At 54.3% G+C, this 20,234-nt stretch overlaps 2 protein-coding genes across 3 annotated transcripts; both read left to right on the top strand.

The window, feature by feature from the left end:
• Positions 1-55: 55 nt before the first annotated feature.
• STT3A (STT3 oligosaccharyltransferase complex catalytic subunit A) lies at positions 56-8,955 on the top strand. Of its 2 annotated transcripts, none has more exons than XM_074559445.1 (19): positions 56-184; positions 1,161-1,258; positions 1,386-1,511; positions 1,607-1,667; positions 2,168-2,289; positions 2,427-2,572; positions 2,802-2,892; positions 3,860-3,966; positions 4,326-4,490; positions 5,010-5,190; positions 5,653-5,808; positions 5,940-6,031; positions 6,641-6,796; positions 6,902-7,090; positions 7,551-7,667; positions 7,760-7,862; positions 8,140-8,328; positions 8,440-8,555; positions 8,640-8,955. In XM_074559445.1, the coding sequence occupies exons 3-19, from the start codon at positions 1,424-1,426 to the stop codon at positions 8,676-8,678; spliced, it is 2,118 nt and encodes a 705-aa protein (XP_074415546.1). In that variant the 5' UTR covers positions 56-184; positions 1,161-1,258; positions 1,386-1,423; the 3' UTR covers positions 8,679-8,955. The 2 variants fall into 2 exon arrangements, with proteins under 2 accessions (XP_074415546.1, XP_074415547.1); XM_074559446.1 differs by having other exon boundaries at positions 100-251.
• A 178-nt stretch (positions 8,956-9,133) lies between these two features.
• On the top strand, positions 9,134-19,677 carry CHEK1 (checkpoint kinase 1). Its single transcript, XM_074559655.1, has 12 exons — positions 9,134-9,300; positions 9,856-10,079; positions 10,180-10,244; positions 11,753-11,822; positions 12,383-12,571; positions 15,390-15,494; positions 15,622-15,717; positions 15,788-15,896; positions 16,086-16,263; positions 18,499-18,630; positions 18,715-18,816; positions 19,424-19,677. The coding sequence occupies exons 1-12, from the start codon at positions 9,236-9,238 to the stop codon at positions 19,517-19,519; spliced, it is 1,431 nt and encodes a 476-aa protein (XP_074415756.1). The 5' UTR covers positions 9,134-9,235; the 3' UTR covers positions 19,520-19,677.
• The last annotated feature ends 557 nt before the right edge of the window (positions 19,678-20,234 follow it).

Genomic DNA, 20,234 nt, shown 5'->3' with positions numbered 1-20,234 from the left:
GCCGTGCTCCTCACGCGCCGCCCCGCGTCCGATGGAGTTTTCGGCGCTTCGGCCAATGAGCGCGGTCGCCCTTGGAGTGGCGTGCGCGACGGCCAATGGGAAGCGAGCGGGGGCGGGGCGCGGGCTGGCGGCGGCGGCAGCAGGGCGGCTGCGCGGGGCGGATGGACGGGGCGGCGGGGCCGCGGTGAGGGACGGGACCGGCACCGGGAGCCGAGCGGGGCCGGGGCTGCTGCGGGCCCCGCGGCCTGCAGGTGCAGGGGTGCCCGGGCTGCGGGGTGTGCGGGGTCTGAGGGGGCACGGCGTTCCCGAGCCTTGGAGGGGCGTGTGGGGAGAGGGAGCGCGGGGGTTGAGGGGTCCCGGGCGTGAGGGCTGAGACCCCGGCGCTGCTCAGGGGCTGGAGCCTGGCGGGGGCAGCGCGGGGTCGGGAGCGCTCCGTGCCAGGGCAGTTCCTGTGGGTGAGGGGTCCCCCCCGAGGGCATCGGGGCACCCCGGGCAGAGCCGCGGGTGCTCGCAGCGCCTGCACTGCGCTCCGTTATGGCGGGGCATCCAGGAAATGACCACCGCCGGTGTTTGTACCAGGCAGTGCCCGGCGTGCGCCAGCCGGAATCACTGCTGGGCACTGCGAGGCTTTTCCAGGCCCGGGGTGTTCGGGTTTTAAATCTCAGCCTGTCCCACTGCGTCCTGCCTGGTGTTGTAGTTCAGAGACCTGAGCTGCTCATTTACCCAGCCGTGCTGGGACTGAGCCCGTCTGGAGCTCTGGGAGGCGTTTTCCTGACTGATTGGACAAGAAACCATTTGAAGAAATCTGAGTGGTTTCAAGGTAGAAAGATGTTAAAGCTGTGATTCTTTAGTAAGAGTGTCACTTCCTTGGTTTGCAACACCAGGGTTTCTGTGGCTTTTCCTTCATTCAGGGAAGTCGAATTAAACAGCCTGCTGTGAGCAAAACCAATTTACTGTCCTGGTCTGCATTAACACCAAACTGGCAGTAACCAGGAGCCATTCAGCTCTCCTGTGTGTGAGAAAAAGCACCCATTGCTTGCACTCTCCATGGATTCTATTTTTGTGCATTGCTTGCAGGTGATGGTTCAACTTCAGAGAGCATCCAGAGGGAGGGCAGGGGTTTTGCTCAAGTTAACCCTGTGGTTTTGTTCTGTGCACAGAGAAACAGGCACGTCCTCTGCCCCGGAGAAGTTCTGGGCTCTGTAAAGGAAGAAAAACCAGCTGGGGTTTGGGGTGACAGCTCAGATCAGGACAGGAGGTGAGAGGTTTGTGGGGGGAGGCACAAACACCTGGCAGGGGTGAAGGCTGGGCCAGAAGAGGGGATTTAAAATCCAAAGGCTCCTGAAGGCCTTAAAGGCTTTTGATGTTCCTGATTGTGTTTTTAGGTGTTCAGGGATCCTCGGGCCCTGCATTTGATGTGAGAATGACCAAGCTGGGGTTCCTCCGGCTCTCCTATGAGAAGCAGGACACGCTGCTCAAGCTCCTCATCCTGTCCATGGCAGCTGTCCTGTGTAAGTCTGTGCCCTCAGGGGTGGCTCCTGGTGCAGGAAAACCGAGGGTGACTCGTGAGCTCTGTGTGTTCACTCTGCCCCTTCTCTGTTTGCAGCTTTCTCCACGAGGCTTTTCTCCGTCCTGAGATTCGAAAGTGTCATCCATGAGTTTGACCCGTAAGTGTTGTTTCCTCTTTTCCTGGGGGCCTGTTGCGCTTTTCCTGTTCTGGAGCACACAGAATTCAGGTGATGGTGCCGGGCTCCAGTTAATCCCTATTGAGCATGTGGGATTTGGAGGACATGTTTCAGTTCAGCTTGGTTTTTCTCTTCCACACCCAAATTTCCTTGGTACCCAGGGCTCTTCCTGCAGCCCAGATGCAAGAATTACCTGCTGTTGCTTTTCTCCTGGGATGTGGTTACTCCTGATCTGGGCACAGCAGAAGAGAGCTCCTGGCACGATTTGTGTCTGTCCCAAGCTTGTTGCTGATTGAATCAGTCCCAAGGGCCACTGTCACCTTTGTAAACACACTATAGTCCCACTGGCAGGAGGAATGAACCTTTGCAGCTGAGGTTTGGGCCAGTTGTCTGTGCAGGGAGCACACAGAGCAGCCCCCACAGCGGGCTGTGACACAGATACCTGTCACTGTCACAGGGGTCACACCCTGTCACCCTTACAGGTACTTCAACTACCGCACCACCCGCTTCCTGGCCGAGGAGGGCTTCTACAAATTCCACAACTGGTTTGATGACCGAGCGTGGTACCCCCTGGGCAGGATCATCGGGGGCACCATTTACCCAGGTAAAGCTTTGCCAAGCTGAAATGCACCTGGTGTGGGGGAAAATCAGGGTGAGGGCTGCATCCCTGATGCATCCTTGGCAGCAGCTCCCTCCTGGTGGCTCTGGAGCACCCTGATAATGTTTCATTTCCATCCCCAGGCCTGATGATCACATCAGCAGCGATTTACCACGTGCTGCACTTCTTCCACATCACCATCGACATCCGCAACGTCTGCGTGTTCCTGGCTCCCCTCTTCTCCTCCTTCACCACCATTGTGACTTACCACCTCACCAAAGAGCTCAAGGTACAGGGCCCAGCAGGGTGTGTTGGCTTTCCAAAGGTGTGGGAGCTGTTTGCCATTTGGGAGAGCAGCTGGGTCAGAGGTTTGGAGGTGACCACCACACTCCTCAAAACCTCAACCTTCTGGGAAGTGGCAGATCTGTTTGAAAACTTTATTTCCACACATGATTTTTATTCTTTTTAGCAATAAAATCCCTAAACCCAGGTGTCTCTTCCCTGGCTGTTTTTCCCAGGATGCAGGGGCAGGACTCCTTGCTGCTGCCATGATTGCTGTTGTGCCTGGATACATCTCTCGCTCTGTTGCTGGCTCCTATGATAATGAAGGTGAGTTTGTGATCCTCAGGGAAACCTTTAAGCTGAGATCAGGTGAGTTCAGTGGAAGGCTAAACCTGAAGGCTGAGTAGAAGCTTAGATGGAGGCAGGACATAAAGAAAGTTATAGGGTGGAATCTATAATTTGTTGAGTCAAAATCAACTGTGTTAGTTAGACTAACTGTCTGTTATTCTCCTCATTCTAACCCACCTTGGATTCATTCCTGTACTAGCCCTAGTGTAAGGAGGAAGATGAGTAAGGAGGTTCAGGTTAGGGTGGCAGTGGGAGATCGTTGTTGGGTGGCTCATGGCAGTGGAAGGAGTAGAGCAATTTCTAGGTTGAATAGGAGGAATAGGATGGCTACTAGGAAGAAGTGGATTGGGTGCTGGAAAGTGGTGCTGGAAGATGCTGCAGAGCACAAGAGAGGTCTGTCCTTTCCTGGTGATCCCTGCTGGGTTTGTGCTGAACAAACCTGACCCATCAGAGATCAGGGATGGTTTTTGGCCCTGCTGTGGAGCAGAGGGAGTGTCTCCCAGCTCTGGCAGTGAGTTTACTCCAGTATCCCTGTTTGCCAGTCAGAAAGGGTTTTGTCACTTCCCCAAACTCTGCCTGGAACTGGAGCTACTGTGTGGTTCCTCTGTGCTTTTATCCCTGTTCCAGCAGTGATGTTGGGACTGGCAAAGGCAGCAATGGTCACTGCCACAGCCTGGGGCAGAGGAGGATCCTGGCTCCTGTGCTGCAGCTGGGCTTTGGGGGCTGTGTAGGAATTCTCCCAGCTGGTGTGGCTGGGAGAAGCCACGTGAGCTGTTCGACACAAACACCACAGTGTTTCAGTCTACAAACCAGATATCAAGTGCTTTTCCCAGGCCTGGCTCTTTGTGTGATGGAGCAGCAAAAGCATTTCCAGATCTGTTTTTAATGGTTTGAGTTGTCTGCCGTGCCTCAGGGATGGCATTAACAGCTCTGGCTCCTTCCACAGGTATCGCCATATTCTGCATGCTCTTGACCTACTACATGTGGATCAAGGCTGTCAAAACTGGCTCCATCTACTGGGCAGCCATGTGTGCCCTGGCCTATTTCTACATGGTGAGTGTCCCTTCTCCCAGCTCTGGGGTAACCCTGGCTCTGAGATCCCTCTGGATGCACTCACCAGGCAGCCATGGGGTGCTGTTTGTCCAGAGAGCTAGAACCTCTGGAGGTGGGAAGAGAATGGGTCCTTTCTTCCCAAAACTAGTGAGTTTTGTATGAGGTGTTCTTAGTGTTGAAAAATCCATGTTTCTGTCGGTTTTGGAGGATGCTCGAAGATAGAGCAGATCCTGGCTGGTATTGCTACTGTGTGAAAATCCTGCCTGTAATCCCAGGAAATCTAAATCTCTGTGTTTCACCTCAGCTCTGCAGCTGTTCAGCCTGGAACTTGTGGTGTGTGTGTGCTTTGTGTCCTGCAGGTCTCCTCGTGGGGTGGCTACGTCTTCCTCATCAACCTCATCCCCCTGCACGTGCTGGTACTGATGCTCACCGGGCGCTTCTCCCACAGGATCTACGTGGCCTATTGCACAGTCTACTGCCTGGGAACCATCCTCTCCATGCAGATCTCCTTTGTTGGCTTCCAGGTGGGCACCAGCAGGGTTTGAACTCAGGGATGCCTTCTAACAGAACAGCAGCGTGCTGACACCTGGTTTTACTTCTTGCCCTTCATCACTGAGGTTATGAGTGGGTGCTGACTCCTTGTTCCAGCTTCCATTATGCTGATTCCTTGCCACCTTTGCCAAAATGAGCCTTTGGCTGTGCTGGATGACTTTGAAAGCTCCTAATACCTTTCCCAGCACCATTTGTCTTTCATAAAAATATCTTTGGTTTTGCTGAAGGAAACACTCATGCCATGTGTGTCTTGGTATGGCAGGAAACCAGCCTGCTCAGCTCATATTTTCAACAGAATCTGGTTAATTTTCTACATGGGTTCTTATCAGAATCAAAGCGGATGTAGGAAAACAGCTCGTGCCAGTCACAGGGAGGCAGCATTTGAGCATTTTCCTGTGGCTGGCAGAGATTGTGCCAAGCAGTGATTTGTGGAAAAAGCCAGTAATGGCTCCTGTTCATCTATGTCTGACCAAGCTCTGCCCCCCTCCCAGCCTGTCCTCTCCTCAGAGCACATGGCTGCCCTTGGAGTCTTCGGCCTGTGCCAGATCCATGCCTTTGTGGATTACCTCCGGAGCAAGCTGAACCCTCAGCAGTTTGAGATCCTCTTCAGGAGTGTCATTTCCCTGGTTGGCTTCGTCCTCCTCTCCGTTGGGGCCGTGCTGATGCTCACAGGTAGCCCGAGGCTGTGGCCATTACAAGGGTGTTTCACCCTCTTTTCTTGCTTCCCAAGGCATGGAATTTGTCCATCCTAACTCTCTGTGATGCCAGTGCTGTGAGTCCCCTCAAAGGAGGAGGCTGGGACCTGCCTGAGTTTGTGCATTAGCAAGGAATATTTAAGCAGCAGCTGTAAGACAGGAGGGACAGAGACTCTGGGGACACCAGGCTGGTGCTGCAGATACTGGTTGTTGCTCTGTAGTAGCAAAGAGATGCTAAAAGTAGAGATTGGGCAGAGAGGAGGTTTTGGAGTGAAATTGCATTGTATTTTCTTTCCAAAATGGCAGTTTTGAGTAGTAGGGATTCTAAATGAGGTCTGGGATCACTCATTCAGCCTCACATCTGTTTCCTGGGACAGTATGTGTCAACATTGCCCGTTACTCTGCTGGATCCAAAGAGGATTTTTCTGCACTTTCCTAGGGAAAATCTCCCCATGGACGGGGCGTTTCTATTCCCTGCTGGACCCTTCCTATGCCAAGAACAACATCCCCATCATTGCCTCTGTCTCTGAGCACCAGCCCACCACTTGGTCCTCCTACTACTTCGACCTGCAGCTCCTTGTTTTCATGTTCCCAGGTGAGTCAGTCACCAGAGGGCTTTCCTGCCTCTTGCCTGTGCCAAGCCTTCTGTGTCCTGCTGTGTTCCTCAGTGCCTAGTTTAATTTCATCTCTGAGCTGAACCTGACCCCTTTTTTTCCCCCCTCACAGTTGGCCTCTACTACTGCTTCAGCAACCTCTCAGATGCCCGTATCTTCATCATCATGTACGGGGTGACCAGCATGTACTTCTCAGCTGTCATGGTGAGGGCTGCAGGCACAGCACTGCCTCTGAGTGCTCATAACAATTTCATTTGTTTTTCTGAACTTAGTGATGATTCTTTCACCCTGAGGGCTTTTCTGCCTTCCATAAATGTGGTTTTGTTTTGTCCCTCTGCAGTGAGGGAAGGTGAAGTTGCAAAACTCAGTGGTTTGGGTGTGACTGTCCCTGGGGCCAGTGCTGCCTGGTCAGGGTTCCTGATCTCCCAGAGCACCCAGTGCAATCTCAGACAAATTCTCTGGGTTTTGAGGCAGGGAGTGCTGACAAACAGTCATTGATGAGCCCATTTCCACTCCTCCTGTGGCACCCTGAACACTAAATGTGGTTGAGTTCTGCTGTGGAGGCAGCTACCAGTCCTTGCTTCCACCCAAGATTGCTGAAGTGACCTCAATTTCCCATGTGGGCCAATTTTGATCATTTCAAGGAATTTCCCTTGAGGGTGTCTGAGATGGTGGCATCTCCCCACTAAAAAACCAGGCACAGGTTTATCCCAAGGCTGATATATCCACTGAATTGGTGCTGGAATAGGAATGGCATCCTCTTCCCTTGGATTTTGCTGGATTCCTTCTCCAGCAGCTCTGCTGTTGCCACAGGTGCGTCTCATGCTGGTGCTGGCTCCGGTGATGTGCATCCTGTCTGGCATCGGGGTCTCTCAGGTGTTGTCCACCTACATGAAGAACCTGGATATCAGCCGGCCAGACAAGAAGAGCAAAAAGCAGCAGGACTCCACCTACCCCATTAAAAATGAGGTGAGCACCAGGCTGGCTCAGGAACACACCTGGTGTTGATGGGCTGAGAGCAGGAGGCTGACGGCCCCGTCCCTCCAGTGCTGAGACCCTGGGTTGTTCCCACAGGTTGCCAGTGGCATGATCCTGGTCATGGCCTTCTTCCTGATCACCTACACCTTCCACTCCACCTGGGTGACCAGCGAGGCCTATTCCTCCCCCTCCATCGTCCTCTCTGCCCGTGGTGGTGATGGCAGCAGGATCATCTTCGATGACTTCCGAGAGGCGTATTACTGGCTGCGGCACAACACGCCGGAGGTGCGGCTGTGATGGTGCTCACAGGGGTCTGGGGATGAGGGGAGGGATGAGGATCTGACTCCATGTTTCAGAAGGCTTGATTTATTATTTTATGATATATATTATATTGAAACTATACTAAAAGAATAGAAGAAAGGATTTCATCAGAAGGCTGGTTACAAATAGAAAAAGAAGGAAGATAAAAGCTTGTATCTCAGACAGAGTCCGAGCTAGCTGACTGTGATTTGCCATTAATTAGAAACAACCACATGAGACCAATCCCAGATGCACCTGTTGCATTCCACAGCAGCAGATAATCATTGTTTACATTTTGTTCCTGACGCCTCTCAGCTTCTCAGGAGAAAAAACTCCTAAGGAAAGGATTTTTCATGAAATGTGTCTGTGACAGTATGGGGTGTTGGGGCCTTGGGCACCCCACATTGCCCACTGAGGCACTGATGCCCAGCCATGTTTGGTGCAGGATGCCAAGGTGATGTCCTGGTGGGATTATGGGTACCAGATCACTGCCATGGCCAACCGGACCATCCTGGTGGACAACAACACCTGGAACAACACACACATCTCCCGTGTCGGCCAGGTGGGTCCCTCCCTCCCCTGCTGCCTTGGCCAGCCTTTCTGGGCACCACATCAGCACTGGCTGACGCCACATCTGTGCTGGTGTCACCCCAGGCCATGGCATCGACGGAGGAGAAAGCCTACGAGATCATGAGGGAGCTGGACGTCAGCTACGTGCTGGTGATCTTTGGTGGCCTCACCGGGTACTCATCGGACGGTAAGATCCTGCTGTGGGCCGGGTCAGACCCAGCTGGGGCTGTGGAGTGAAAACAGGGCCAGAATGCTCCTCTCTGGAGCTCTCCCTCATCTCAGCCTTGCTTTTGGCCCCCCCACATCACCTCAACCCTCCCTCCTGGCTCCCAGCTCAACTTGGCTCCTCATTCTTTTACCTCATCGCAACCTCTTGTTCTTTCACCCCAATGCAACCCCTTGCTCTTGGCCCCCCAACTCAACTCAAGCCCTCATTCTTTGCCCCCCACCTCTCTGCCTTGCAGACATCAACAAGTTCCTGTGGATGGTGCGGATCGGGGGCAGCACGGACACGGGCAGGCACATCAAGGAGCACGACTATTACACCCCCACCGGGGAGTTCCGGGTGGACCGCGAGGGCTCCCCGGTGCTGCTCAACTGCCTCATGTACAAGATGTGCTACTACCGCTTCGGCCAGGTCTACACTGAGGCCAGTGAGTCCCTGAGTCACCCCCGGGGTGTGGCACTGCTTTTGGGGGACCCTCTGTGCCCTGGTATCTCTGGGTAAGATACAGCAGCAGTGCCTGTGCTTGCCTCTCTCCCAGAGCGACCGCCAGGCTACGACCGGGTGAGGAACGCTGAAATCGGCAACAAGGACTTTGAGCTGGACGTGCTGGAGGAGGCGTACACCACAGAGCACTGGCTGGTCCGAATATACAAGGTATGGCACCAGAGCGAGCCCAGCCCACCCAGTTTGGGAAAAAAAATATGGAATTCTACCTAATGAACCTTCTTTACTGCCCAGGTGAAAGATTTGGACAACCGCGGGTTGTCGAGAACGTAGAGGAGCCGGCGCCGGCCGCGCCAAACACCGCACTGACCCAGCCTTGCCTGTGCAGCAGAGATTCGGGGGTTTGCTGGGGGTTCGAGGGGGGCTCTTTCGGGTTTGTTTTATACCGTTTGTAAGTGCAGGCAGCGGCGGGAGCACCCTGCCCGCCCCGTCCTGCCGGCAGTGATTTTTGTATACACACGGAGCCGTCGCCAAATCGGGAATTGCGGCTCTCATCGGGGCTGATTGACCAGGAATTGTAAAGAATGCAAATAAATAAAAATTAATTTGGTGGGTTTCTCTCTGAATTTTGTCAGAGGGGCGTTGGAGCCGTTTAGTTGATATGAACCGATTTGAATGTAAATCGGGGAGGGGGCGGGGCTGGGGGCGTGGCCTCAAATGGGCGCGGGATCCCGGGTGAGGGCGGGGCCTGGCGGGGTGTGGGCGTGGCTTTGTGCGTGCGCGCGCAGGGCGGGGCGGGGCTCGCGGCGGTGGCGGGAAAGGGCGGTGTGGCCGGGCCGCTGCCGGGAGCGGGACCGGGATCGCGGCCCCGAGCGGGCCCGGGGCCGGGGATGGCGGTGCCCTTCGTGGAGGACTGGGACCTGGTGCAGACGCTGGGCGAAGGCGCCTACGGGGAGTGAGTGCGGCGGGGCCGGGGGGCGCGGGGTTGCTGCCGGCCGGGTCCGCCCCTTGCACGCCCCTGCCCTGCCCCTTGCGCGGCCCGGGCCCTGCCCTGCCCCTTGCGCGGCCGCTGTCCCCTCTGCCCCCCGTGTGCCACTTGCACACCTCCTGCTTGTCCTGCGTGGTTCTGCGCGGCCACTGCGTGTCCGCTGTTTGCTCCCCTCTTGGCCATCACACGCCTTGTGTGTGCCCACAGCTCGCCCAGTCCGCGCTGCTCGCCCATCACATGCCCGCTGTTTGCCCCCTCTCCGGTCATGGCACGTCCTCTGTGTGCCCGCTGCTCGCCCATCACACCCCTTTCACCCCTGTGTGCCCATGATGCGCCTCTCCGTGCCCGCATTCCCTGCCTGCTCCTGCCCGCACCATTTGCTGCCCATTCCCTGCCTCCAGTGCCAATATTCCCTGCCCTGCTGCCATCTCCAGAGGCAGAGTTTTCTCCCCATTCCCTGCCTGCTGCCTGTCTCTGGGGGAAGCATTGCCATGCCCACTCCCTGTTCCGTGCCCACCGCAGGGTGCAGCTGGCCGTGAACCGCCGCACCGAGGAGGCCGTGGCCGTGAAAATCGTGGACATGAAGCGCGCGGCCGAGTGCCCGGAGAACATCAAGAAGGAAATCTGCATCAACAAGATGCTGAACCACGAGAACGTCGTCCGGTTCTACGGACACCGGCGGGAGGGCGCCACGCAGTACCTGTTCCTGGAGTATTGCCGCGGCGGGGAGCTCTTCGACCGCATCGGTGCGCACGGGGTACCGGGGATGTAGGGGCAGCGGGCATCCTAAATTGTCATCCCCACACTTCTGAGGGCTGCTCTTCCCTTCTTCTTCCCCGCGTGCAGAGCCCGATGTCGGGATGCCAGAGCCGGAGGCACAGCGGTTCTTCCAGCAGCTGATTGCGGGCGTGGTGAGTGCTCAGCAGCGGCAGTGCCGCGGGTGCCAGGGGCGGTTCCTGCGCGGTGCTGACTCCCTGACCCTTGCTGTGATTCCTGCACGGCGCTGATCCTTGCTGTGATTCTCATACAGCACTGTTCCTTGCTGTGATTCCCACGTGGCACTGACTCCCTGACCCTTGCTGTGATTCCTGCACGGTGCTGACCTTTGCCATGATTCCCACAAGGCACTGAGCCTTACCATGATTCGTACATCATGCTGACCCTCTGACCATTGCCATGATTCCTACATCATGCTGACCCTCTAACCCTTGCCATGATTGCTACACCACGCTGATCATTGCCCTGATTCTCACACACCACTGACCCTTGCCGTGATTCCCACACATTGCTGACCCTTGTCGTGATTCCTACATGAAGCTGACCCTTGCCATAATTCCCACATGGGAATCATTGCCACGATTCCCACTCACCACTGACCCTTGCCATGATTCCTACACCATGCTGACCCCTTGACTCTTGCCATGATTCCCACACATTGCTGACCCTTGCCATGATTCCCACATGGCACTGATCATTGCCATGATTCCCACTCACAGAATCACAGAAATTCTAGGCTGGAAGAGACCTTTAAGATCATTGAGTCCAACCCGTGTTCTAACACCTCAACTAGATCATGGCACCAAGTGCCACATCCAGTCTTTTTTTAAACTCTTTGAGGGATGGTGACTCCACCACCTCCCTGGGTAGATGATTCCAGTATTTGACCACTCTTTCTGTGAAAAACTTCCTCCTTAATTCCAGCCTGTATCTCCCTTGGCGCAGCTTGAGACTGTGTCCTCTTCTTCTGTCTGTTGTTGCCCGGAGAAAGAGACCGACCCCCAGCATCACTGACCATTACCATGATTCCCACATGGCACTGACCCTTGCCATGATTCCCACACATTGCTGACCCTTGTCGTGGTTCCTACATGATGCTGACCCTTGCCATAATTCCCACATGGCACTGATCATTGCCATGATTACCACTCACCACTGACCGTTGCCATGATTTCACACGGCACTGACCCCCTGACCCTTGCCATGATTCCCACATGGCACTGACCCTTGCCATGATTCCTACACCATGCTGACCCCTTGACTCTTGCCATGATTCCCACACATTGCTGACCCTTGCCATGATTCCCATATGGCACTGACCCTTGCCATGATTCCCACACATTGCTGACCATTGCCATGATTCCCACTCACCACTGACCCTTGCCATGATTCCCACACATTGCTGACCCTTGTCGTGGTTCCTACATGATGCTGACCCTTGCCATGATTCCCACATGGCACTGATCATTGCCACGATTCCCACTCATCACTGACCATTACCATGATTCCCACACGGCACTGACCCTTGCCACAATTCCCACCCCATGCTGACCCTCTAACCCTTCCCATGATTCCCACACGGTGCTGACCCCTGACCCTTGCCATGATTCCCCTCAGCACTGGCCCCTCCCCTCCTCCTCAGGTGTACCTGCACAGCATCGGCATCACCCACCGGGACCTGAAGCCGGAGAACCTGCTGCTGGACGAGCGAGGTGGGGCTTTAAAGCTTTAATTTGAATGCTTATATTTTGCATCTGATTTTTTAATGCAAGGGTCTAATTTTATTCTGAATTTAAATTTTGCTTTGCATTTTTCATTTAAATTTTTTACAATTTCTTTAGCTTTATTTCTTAATTGAAGCTTTTATTTGAATTTGCATTCTGATTTGAATTTCTTCTTTTCATTTTATTTGTATTTTAATTCAAATTTTCAGGTCAACTGTTAAACCTAGAACTGTAGAATCTTAAGTTTTAATTCTAGTTTGAATTTCTTCTTTTAATACTATTTGTATTAAAATTCAGATTTTTTAAGTTCAACTTTTAAACTTAGTAGTTTGAAATCTTAACTTGAATTTTCATTTTAAGCCGATTTTCAATTCAAATTTTTAAACAAATTTAGAGTTTGAATTTATACATAAAATTTTTACTTACGTTTTGATTTTTATTTTAATTTGAACTTGCATTTTGAATTCATTTTGTCTGGGGCGGGGGGTGGGTTAATTTTGAGTTTTGATTTGAAGTTTTAACTCGGCTTTGCTTCTGTTTGGGCCCAGACAACCTGAAGATCTCGGATTTCGGGCTGGCCACGGTGTTCCGGCACAACGGGCGGGAGCGGCTGCTGAACAAGATGTGCGGGACCCTGCCCTACGTGGCCCCCGAGCTGCTGCGGCGCCCCGAGTTCCGCGCCGAGCCCGTCGACGTCTGGGCCTGCGGCGTGGTGCTGACAGCCATGCTGGCCGGAGGTGGGGAGGGATGGAGGGAGGGATGATGGATGATGGATGGATGGATGGATGGATGTTGGATGGATGGATGGATGGATGGATGATGGATGGATGGATGGATGGATGATGGATGGATGGATGATGGATGGATGGATGGATGATGGATGATGGATGGATGATGGATGCTGGATGGATGATGGGTGGATGGATGGATGGATGGATGACGGATGGAATTCACAGGGGATAATGTGCTGGTGGACATGCTGGCCGAGGTGGGAATGCTGGGATGGATGGATGGATGGATGGATGGATGGATGGATGATGGATGGATTGATGGATGGATGGATGGGGGATGGATGGATGGATGATGGATGGATTGATGGATGGATGGATGGGTGATGGATGGATGGATGATGGATGGATGGATGGATGGATGGATGATGGATGGAAGGATGGATGGGGGATGGATGGATGGATGATGGATGGATAGATGGATGGATGATGGATGGATGGATGGATGGATGGATGGATGTTGGATGGATGGATGATGGATGGATGTTGGATGGATGGATGGATGGATGGATGGATGATGGATGGATGTTGGATGGATGGATGGATGGATGGATGGATGAAGGATGGAATTCACAGAAGGTGATGTGCTGGTGGACATGCTGGCCGAGGTGGGAATGCTGGGATGGATGGATGGATGATGGATGGATGGATGGATGGATGGATGGATGGATGGATGGATGATGGATGGATGACGGATGGATGGATGGATGGATGGATGACGGATGGATGACGGATTGATGGATGTTGGATGGATGATGGATGGATGGATGGATGGATGGATGGATGGATGGATGGATGGATGGATGGATGGATGACGGATGGAATTCACAGAAGGTGATGTGCTGATGGCCGTGCTGTCCAGAGGTGGGAATGTTGGGATGTACAGAATTCACAAAGGGTGATGTGCTGATGGCCAGAGGTGGGAATGTTAGGATGGGTGGATGGATGGAATTCATAGAGGGTGACCTGGTGCTGACAGCCTGCTGGCCGGAGGTGGGAATGCTGGGATGGATGGATGGATGGATGGATGGATGGATGGATGGATGGATGGATGGATGAAATTCACAGAGGGTGATGTGCTGACAGCCATGCTGGCTGGAGGTGGGAATGGAGGGAATTCACAGGGAGTGATGGATGTGCTGATGGTCAGAGGTGGGAATGTTGGGATGGATGGAATTCACAGAGGGTGATATGCTGACAGTCATGCTGGCCAGAGGTGGGCATGGAGGGAATGGATGGATGGATGGAATTCACAAAGGGTGATGTGCTGGTGGCAGTGCTGGCCGGAGGTGGGGATGGATGGGAATGGATGGAATTCACAGAGGGTGATGTGCTGGTGGCCATGCTGGGATGGAGGTGGGAATCTTGGGATGGATGGAGGGAATTCACAGGGAGTGATGTGCTGGTGGCCATGCTGGATGGAAATGGGAATACTGTGATGTGCAGAATTCACAGAGGGTGATGTGCTGATGGTCATGCTGGCCAGAGGTGGGAATGCTGGGATGGATGGATGGATGCATGGATGGAATTCACAGGGAATGATGTGCTGGTGGCCATGGAGGTGGGAATGCTGGGATGGATGGAATTCACAGAGGGTGACCTGGTGCTGGCAGCTATGCTGGATGGAAGTGGGAATGTTGGGATGTCCAGAATTCACAAAGGGTGATGTGCTGGTGGCAGTGCTGGATGGAGGTGGGAATGCTGGGATGGATGGATGGATGGATGGATGGATGGATGGATGGATGGATGGATGGATGGATGGAATTCACAGAGGGTGACGTGGTGCTGGCAGCCATGCTGGATGGAAGTGGGAATGTTGGGATGCATGGAATTCACAGAGGGTGCTGGCAGCCATGCTTGCCAGATGTGGGAATGTTGGGATCATAGAGGGTTCATAGAGGGTGATGTGCTGGTGGCCATGCTGGCCAGAGATGGGAATGGATAGAATTCACAGAAGGTGATGTGCTGACAGCCATGCTGGCTGGAGGTGGGAATGCTGAGATGGATGGATGGAATTCATAGAGGGTGATGTGCTGACAGCCATGCTGGCTGGAGGTGGGAATGCTGAGATGGATGGATGGAATTCATAGAGGGTGATGTGCTGACAGCCATGCTGGCCAGAGATGGGAATGCTGATTTGGATGGATGGAATTCACAGGAGGTGATAAATGGCCGGCAGAGGTGGGAACACTGGAATGCCTCTAGGAATGGATGGAATGCCTGTGACGTGTTCAGGGGGTGTGGGGGACATGCAGGAGTGGTGCAGAGGACACGGGGGAGTGTTTGTGGAATGTGCAGGGATGTATGTGTGGAATGCAGAAGGGGTGCACGGGTGAAGTGTGCGAGGGGAACAGCCTGGAGTGCACCAGGGACGTAAGGGATGGGGAAGGGGTGCACATGAGATGGGAGGGGTGTGTGAAACAGAGATGGAGTGTGTGGGATCCATAAGCTGGGAGATGGGAAATGCATGGAGGGGGATGTCTGCATGGAGGGAATAGAGGGCTGCAGAAGGGGAATGTATGTGATGTGTAGTGGGGAGTATATGAGAGGGAGAGGGGAGGTATGGGAGGCATAGGAGGAGTTTGGGATGCACAGAGAGGTATGGAATGTGTATGAGAGACCATGGGATGCACAGGGAGGTTTGGGATGCATGGGGAGCACACAGGATCCATGGCAGGGTCACCTGGCACACCACGTCCCCACAGTGCCACACGTGTGCCCAGGGGATTGTGGCACTGGGGGTGACAGCAGTGGCGTCTCCTGGCAGAGCTGCCTTGGGACCAGCCCAGCGACAGCTGCCAGGAATACAGTGACTGGAAGGAGAAGAAAACCTACCTCCCACCTTGGAAGAAGATTGATTCCGCTCCCTTGGGTAAGCACCCAGCAGCTCCCTAAATATGTCCATATATATATATATACACAAATATATAGCTATATATACCCCCAAACACACACATACCCACACACCATATTGTGTTCCACCCCCTCGTCTCCCCCAGCACTGCTGCACAAGATCCTCACGGAGAGCCCCACGGCCAGGATCACCATTGCTGACATCCAGAAGGACCGGTGGTACAGCAGACCCCTCAAGAAGGGTAAGGGGCTGCAGGGGAGCGCGCTGCTGCCCCCGGATTTGGGGTCACCCGGTGTCCTGTCCCTTTGCAGATGTCAAGCGGGCTCGGCTCTCCTCGGGGGGAGTCAGCGACTCCCCTGGAGGCTTCTCCAAGCACATCCGATCCGATACAGACTTCTCACCCGTGAAGGGAGCACTGGGGTGAGCCTCTGCTTCCCTCCACACGGGTTTGCAATTCCTCGCACGCCTCGGGGCCTTCCCGGCGTTTTCTCCAGGAGGTGGTGGGGTGGAAACCCCGCACAACCCCTGCGATCCTGCAGAATCCCATGCAGTTCCCACATCGGGCTCTGTCCAGCTCTCCTAACCCTTGTGTCCCCCCTTGCCTTGCAGTGAGGACAAGGCAAGCTATTCCACGTCTCAGCCGGAGCCCGGCACGGGCGGGATGCCCTGGGAGAGTGGCACGGGAAGCATCGACCAGCTGGTGCAGGGCTTCAGCTTCTCGCAGCCCGCCTGCCCCGAGCACATGCTGGTCAACAGCCAACTCCTGGGCACCCCAGGCTCCTCCCAGGTCAGGGGGCACCTGGCACCACCTGCAGCAGCGGGGCGCTGCCTCGCCGTGCTCGGGATGCGGCTGGGCGAGGCCGATCCTCTTGGGATTTCACCTCGCGGCGTTTGGGGCGCAGCTCGGCAGCGGTGTCAGGGTGCACCTGCAATGGTTTGGGGCTGCTCTCTGCTGCTTGGGCTGCAGCTTTGCCTGCTGGGGAACATTGCAGCTGTAACTTTTTGTTGTTTATCACCTCAGGTGCGAGTTTGCAGGATTTGGGGCACAGCTTTTTGGTATTTTCAGGATCAGGTGACACTTTGCCATGGCCTTGGGGTGCAAGTTTGCAGGATTTGGACACAGTTTTTCAGTATTTTCAGTATCAGGGTGACAGTTTCCCATGCCTTGAGGTGCAAGTTTGCAGAACATGGGGCACAGCTTTTTGGTATTTTCAGGATCAGGGTGACACTGCCATGGCTTTAAGGTGCAATTTTGCAGGATTTTGACAGTTTTTGAGTAGTTTCAGTATCAGGGTGACACTTTGCCATGCCTTGAGGTGCAAGTTTGCAGGATTTGGGGCACAGCTTTTCAGTATTTTCAGTATCAGGGTGACACTTTGCCATGGCCTTGGTGTATTTGGGGGCAGCTTCACATCTGATTTACAACACTGGGGTCCAACACTGCATTGTATAAACTGGGGTGGAACTTTGCATCCATGAGGAGCAGCTTTGCCGTGTTTATAACATCAGGGAGCAGCTTGGCAATGTGTGGGGTGTGCCTGGGGGAGGTTCATCACCTTGGGGTGCAGCTCTGCAGCATTTGGGGGGCAGATCTCATCCAGTCTACATCAGGATCCAGTGCTGCCCCTTTTCTACTACTGGGGTGCAGCTTTGCCTTAGATATGTAAGATTAAGAAGCAACTTTTGTTGTGTTTATCATATCAGGGAGCAACTGTTGGGGCTGTGGCTGTTGAATATTTACCACCTGAGGGTGTCAGGTGAAGGATTTGGGGTGCAAATTTGCAGCACTTTTAGTGTCACTTTGTCACTTTGCCAGGGACTTGGGCAGTTTCACATCTGATTTACAGCACTGGGGTGCAACATTGTGTGCTGTGTAAAATATTGGGGTGCAACTTTGCATCATAAATACCACATTAAAGAGCAACTTTGCTGCATATGCAATGTCAGGGAGCAGCTTGACAAGGCTGGGATGCAGCTGTGAGTTTTATCATCTCGGGGTGCCACCTCCCAAGATTTGGGGTGCAAATGTGCATCATTTATGGCATCAGGGTGCACTTTGTGCTCTGTGGTGTTTGGGGAGCAGCTTCACATCTGATTTACACTATCAGGGAGCAGCTTGGCAGCGTTGAGGTGCTGCTGGGCAAGGTTTGTCATCTCAGGGTGCAACCTGGTGGTATTTGGGGCACGATTTTGCAGCATTTTGAGTTATAAAACGCAGCTTTCCAGTTCCAGGGTACAGCTCTGCAGCATTTGGGAGGCAGCTTCACATCCAGTTTGCAATATTGGGGTCCGTCATTGCACTTCTTATACCATTGGGGCACAAGTGCGCATCCTATGTGTGGTTTTAAAGAGCATTTTATGATACCAGGGGCTGACTTTGCGCTGTTTGGGATGTGCCTCTGCTGTTTGGGACATGCTTGTGCTGTGTTTCTTCTCTTTGAGATGTGGCTGTGCTGTATGGGACATGCTTGTGCAGCATTTCTGCTCTTTAGGATGTACCTCTGCTCTTTGGGATGTGGCTATGCAGGATTTCTGCTCTTTGGGATGTGGCTGTGCTGTGCTTCTGCTCTTTGGGATGTGGCTGTGCTGTTTGGGATGTGCCTCTGCTGTTTGGGACATGCTTGTGCAGCATTTCTGCTCTTTGGGATGTGGCTATGCAGGATTTCTGCCCTTTGGGATGTGACTGTGCAGGGTTTCTGCCCTTTGGGATGTGACTGTGCTGTTTGGGACATGCTTGTGCTGTGTTTCTGCTCTTTGGGATGTACCTCTGCTCTTTGGGATGTGGCTGTGCTCTTTGGGATGTGGCTGTGCTCTCTGGGATGTGGCTGTGCTCTTTGGGCCATGCTTGTGCAGCGTTTCTGCTCTTTGGGATGCGCTTGTTGCCTTGTGCCATCAGGGGGTGCAGCTTTCCAACATTTCCTCACCGAAAGCCAGGCTGTGTCAGAGCTGGGGCTGGAACCTGGTGGGATTTGGGGCCTTTTGGCGGGGTTGCTGACCCCTGGGATGTTTTTTGGGCCGGCAGAGCCCGTGGCAGCGGCTGGTGAAGCGGATGACGCGGTTCTTCACCAAGCTGGACGCCGACGGCTCCTACCGCGCGCTGAAGGAGGTGTGTGAGAAGATGGGCTACAGCTGGAAGATGAGCTGCACCAACCAGGTGGGGACCAGGGGATTGAACTGGGGCTGGGACCCCTGTGCTGGGCCATCAGGGAGTCATTGGAGACATTCCCCCCCTTTGCAGGTCACCATCTCAACCACAGACAGGAGGAACAACAAACTCATCTTCAAGGTGAACCTGGTGGAGATGGAGAGCAAGATTCTGGTGGATTTTCGCCTCTCCAAGGTGGGTGGGGGGTCAGGGTGGGTGGTGGGGGCTGTATGGCAGGTGCAGGGTTGGGGTGACCATGGGAGGTGGGTGCAGGGTGGGGGTGACCATGGGAGGTGGGTGCAGTGTTGGGGTGACCACGGGAGGTGGGTGCAGTGTTGGGGTGACCATGGGAGGTGGGTGCAGGGTTGGAGTGACCACGGGAGGTGGGTGCAGGATTGGGGTGACCATGGGAGGTGGGTGCAGGGTTGAGGTGACCATGGGAGGTGGGTGTAGAAGGGAGGTGACCATGGGAGGTGGGTGCAGGGTGGTGGTGACCATGGGAGGTGGGTGCAGGGTTGGGGTGACCATGGGAGGTGGGTGCAGGGTTGGGGTGACCATGGGAGGTGGGTGCAGAAAGGGGGTGACCATGGGAGGTGGGTGAAGAATGGGGGTGACCACGGGAGGTGGGTGTAGAAGGGAGGTGACCATGGGAGGAGGGTGCAGGGTCGGGGTGACCACGGGAGGTGGGTGCAGGGTGGGGAGGGACCACGTAAAGTGGGTACAGAATGGGGGTGACCACGGGAGGTGGGTGCAGGGGAGGGAGGGGTGCAGGGCATGTCAGCCCCTGTCTCTCCCCACGCAGGGCGATGGCCTGGAGTTCAAGAGGCATTTCCTGAAGATCAAGGCCAAGCTCAGCGACATTGTCAGCACCCAGAAGGTCTGGCTGCCTGGCACCTGAGCCCTCACACGCCTTCTCTGCCTCTTCCTTCTCTTCCTCCACCTCCTCCTCCTCCTCTTCCTCCTGGCTGCGCTCTGGCAGCAGCACGCAAATACTGTGAAGGTGTCTGGCCACCTGTTTTAGGTTTTGAAGGTTCAATAAAGCCCTGGGGGACACGAGGTGAGGGAGTTGCACGGGGTTGTTCACTCTGAAGCCTGCTGATGGCGCAGCTTTGCTCGGCCAGGGTAAATCCCACTGCGGGATCTGTGCCGAGCCCTAAACCCGCCCCAGGGGCTGGGGGCTGACCCCCCCGCCCCCCATTCCTGCCCTGTCTCAGGGCAGTGGCTGCCCTCATTTTCCAGCCTCTCTAATTGCTTTTGGGAAGGACTAACGAGCCCGAGAGCTGCCAGGGGTTGTTAGCGCTGGAGCGAGAGAGGAGAGCCAGGGATTAACCCCATCCCCCCCAAAAAAGAGCATCCCCCAAAAAACTCACCCCAGGGTGCAAACCCTGAGACATCACCACAATTCCTCCCTAAAGCTGCATCACTGTTTGATTATTGAGCTAAAAAAAAAGGCATTTTTTACTTGTTTACTCCTTCGTAAAATATTATTTTTTTAATATCCCTTTGCCCAGCCTTTTTGTTTCCCTGGTGGGAACCCCCCTTGGGCGAAGCAATTAGTGGCGATTTTTTAATTGCATATTTATATTGCAGCTGGGGAGCGAGACCCCGGCAGC

Source organism: Zonotrichia albicollis, chromosome 27 (genome assembly GCF_047830755.1).
Source record: "Zonotrichia albicollis isolate bZonAlb1 chromosome 27, bZonAlb1.hap1, whole genome shotgun sequence".
NCBI classification, from domain to species: Eukaryota; Metazoa; Chordata; class Aves; order Passeriformes; family Passerellidae; genus Zonotrichia; species Zonotrichia albicollis.
This window is presented reverse-complemented; position numbering and strand designations above follow the sequence as displayed.

Bases quoted from the DNA above. Each gene is read 5' to 3' on its own strand.
- CHEK1 (XM_074559655.1), top strand. From the start codon at position 9,236: ATGGCGGTGCCCTTCGTGGAGGACTGGGACCTGGTGCAGACGCTGGGC. The intron at 11,823-12,382 runs GTGGGGCTTTAA...GTTTGGGCCCAG, and splicing joins CCTGCTGCTGGACGAGCGAG to ACAACCTGAAGATCTCGGAT. The intron at 15,718-15,787 runs GTAAGGGGCTGC...GTCCCTTTGCAG, and splicing joins CAGCAGACCCCTCAAGAAGG to ATGTCAAGCGGGCTCGGCTC.
- STT3A (XM_074559445.1), top strand. From the start codon at position 1,424: ATGACCAAGCTGGGGTTCCTCCGGCTCTCCTATGAGAAGCAGGACACG. The intron at 2,573-2,801 runs GTACAGGGCCCA...TGTTTTTCCCAG, and splicing joins ACCTCACCAAAGAGCTCAAG to GATGCAGGGGCAGGACTCCT. The intron at 7,863-8,139 runs GTAAGATCCTGC...TCTGCCTTGCAG, and splicing joins CACCGGGTACTCATCGGACG to ACATCAACAAGTTCCTGTGG.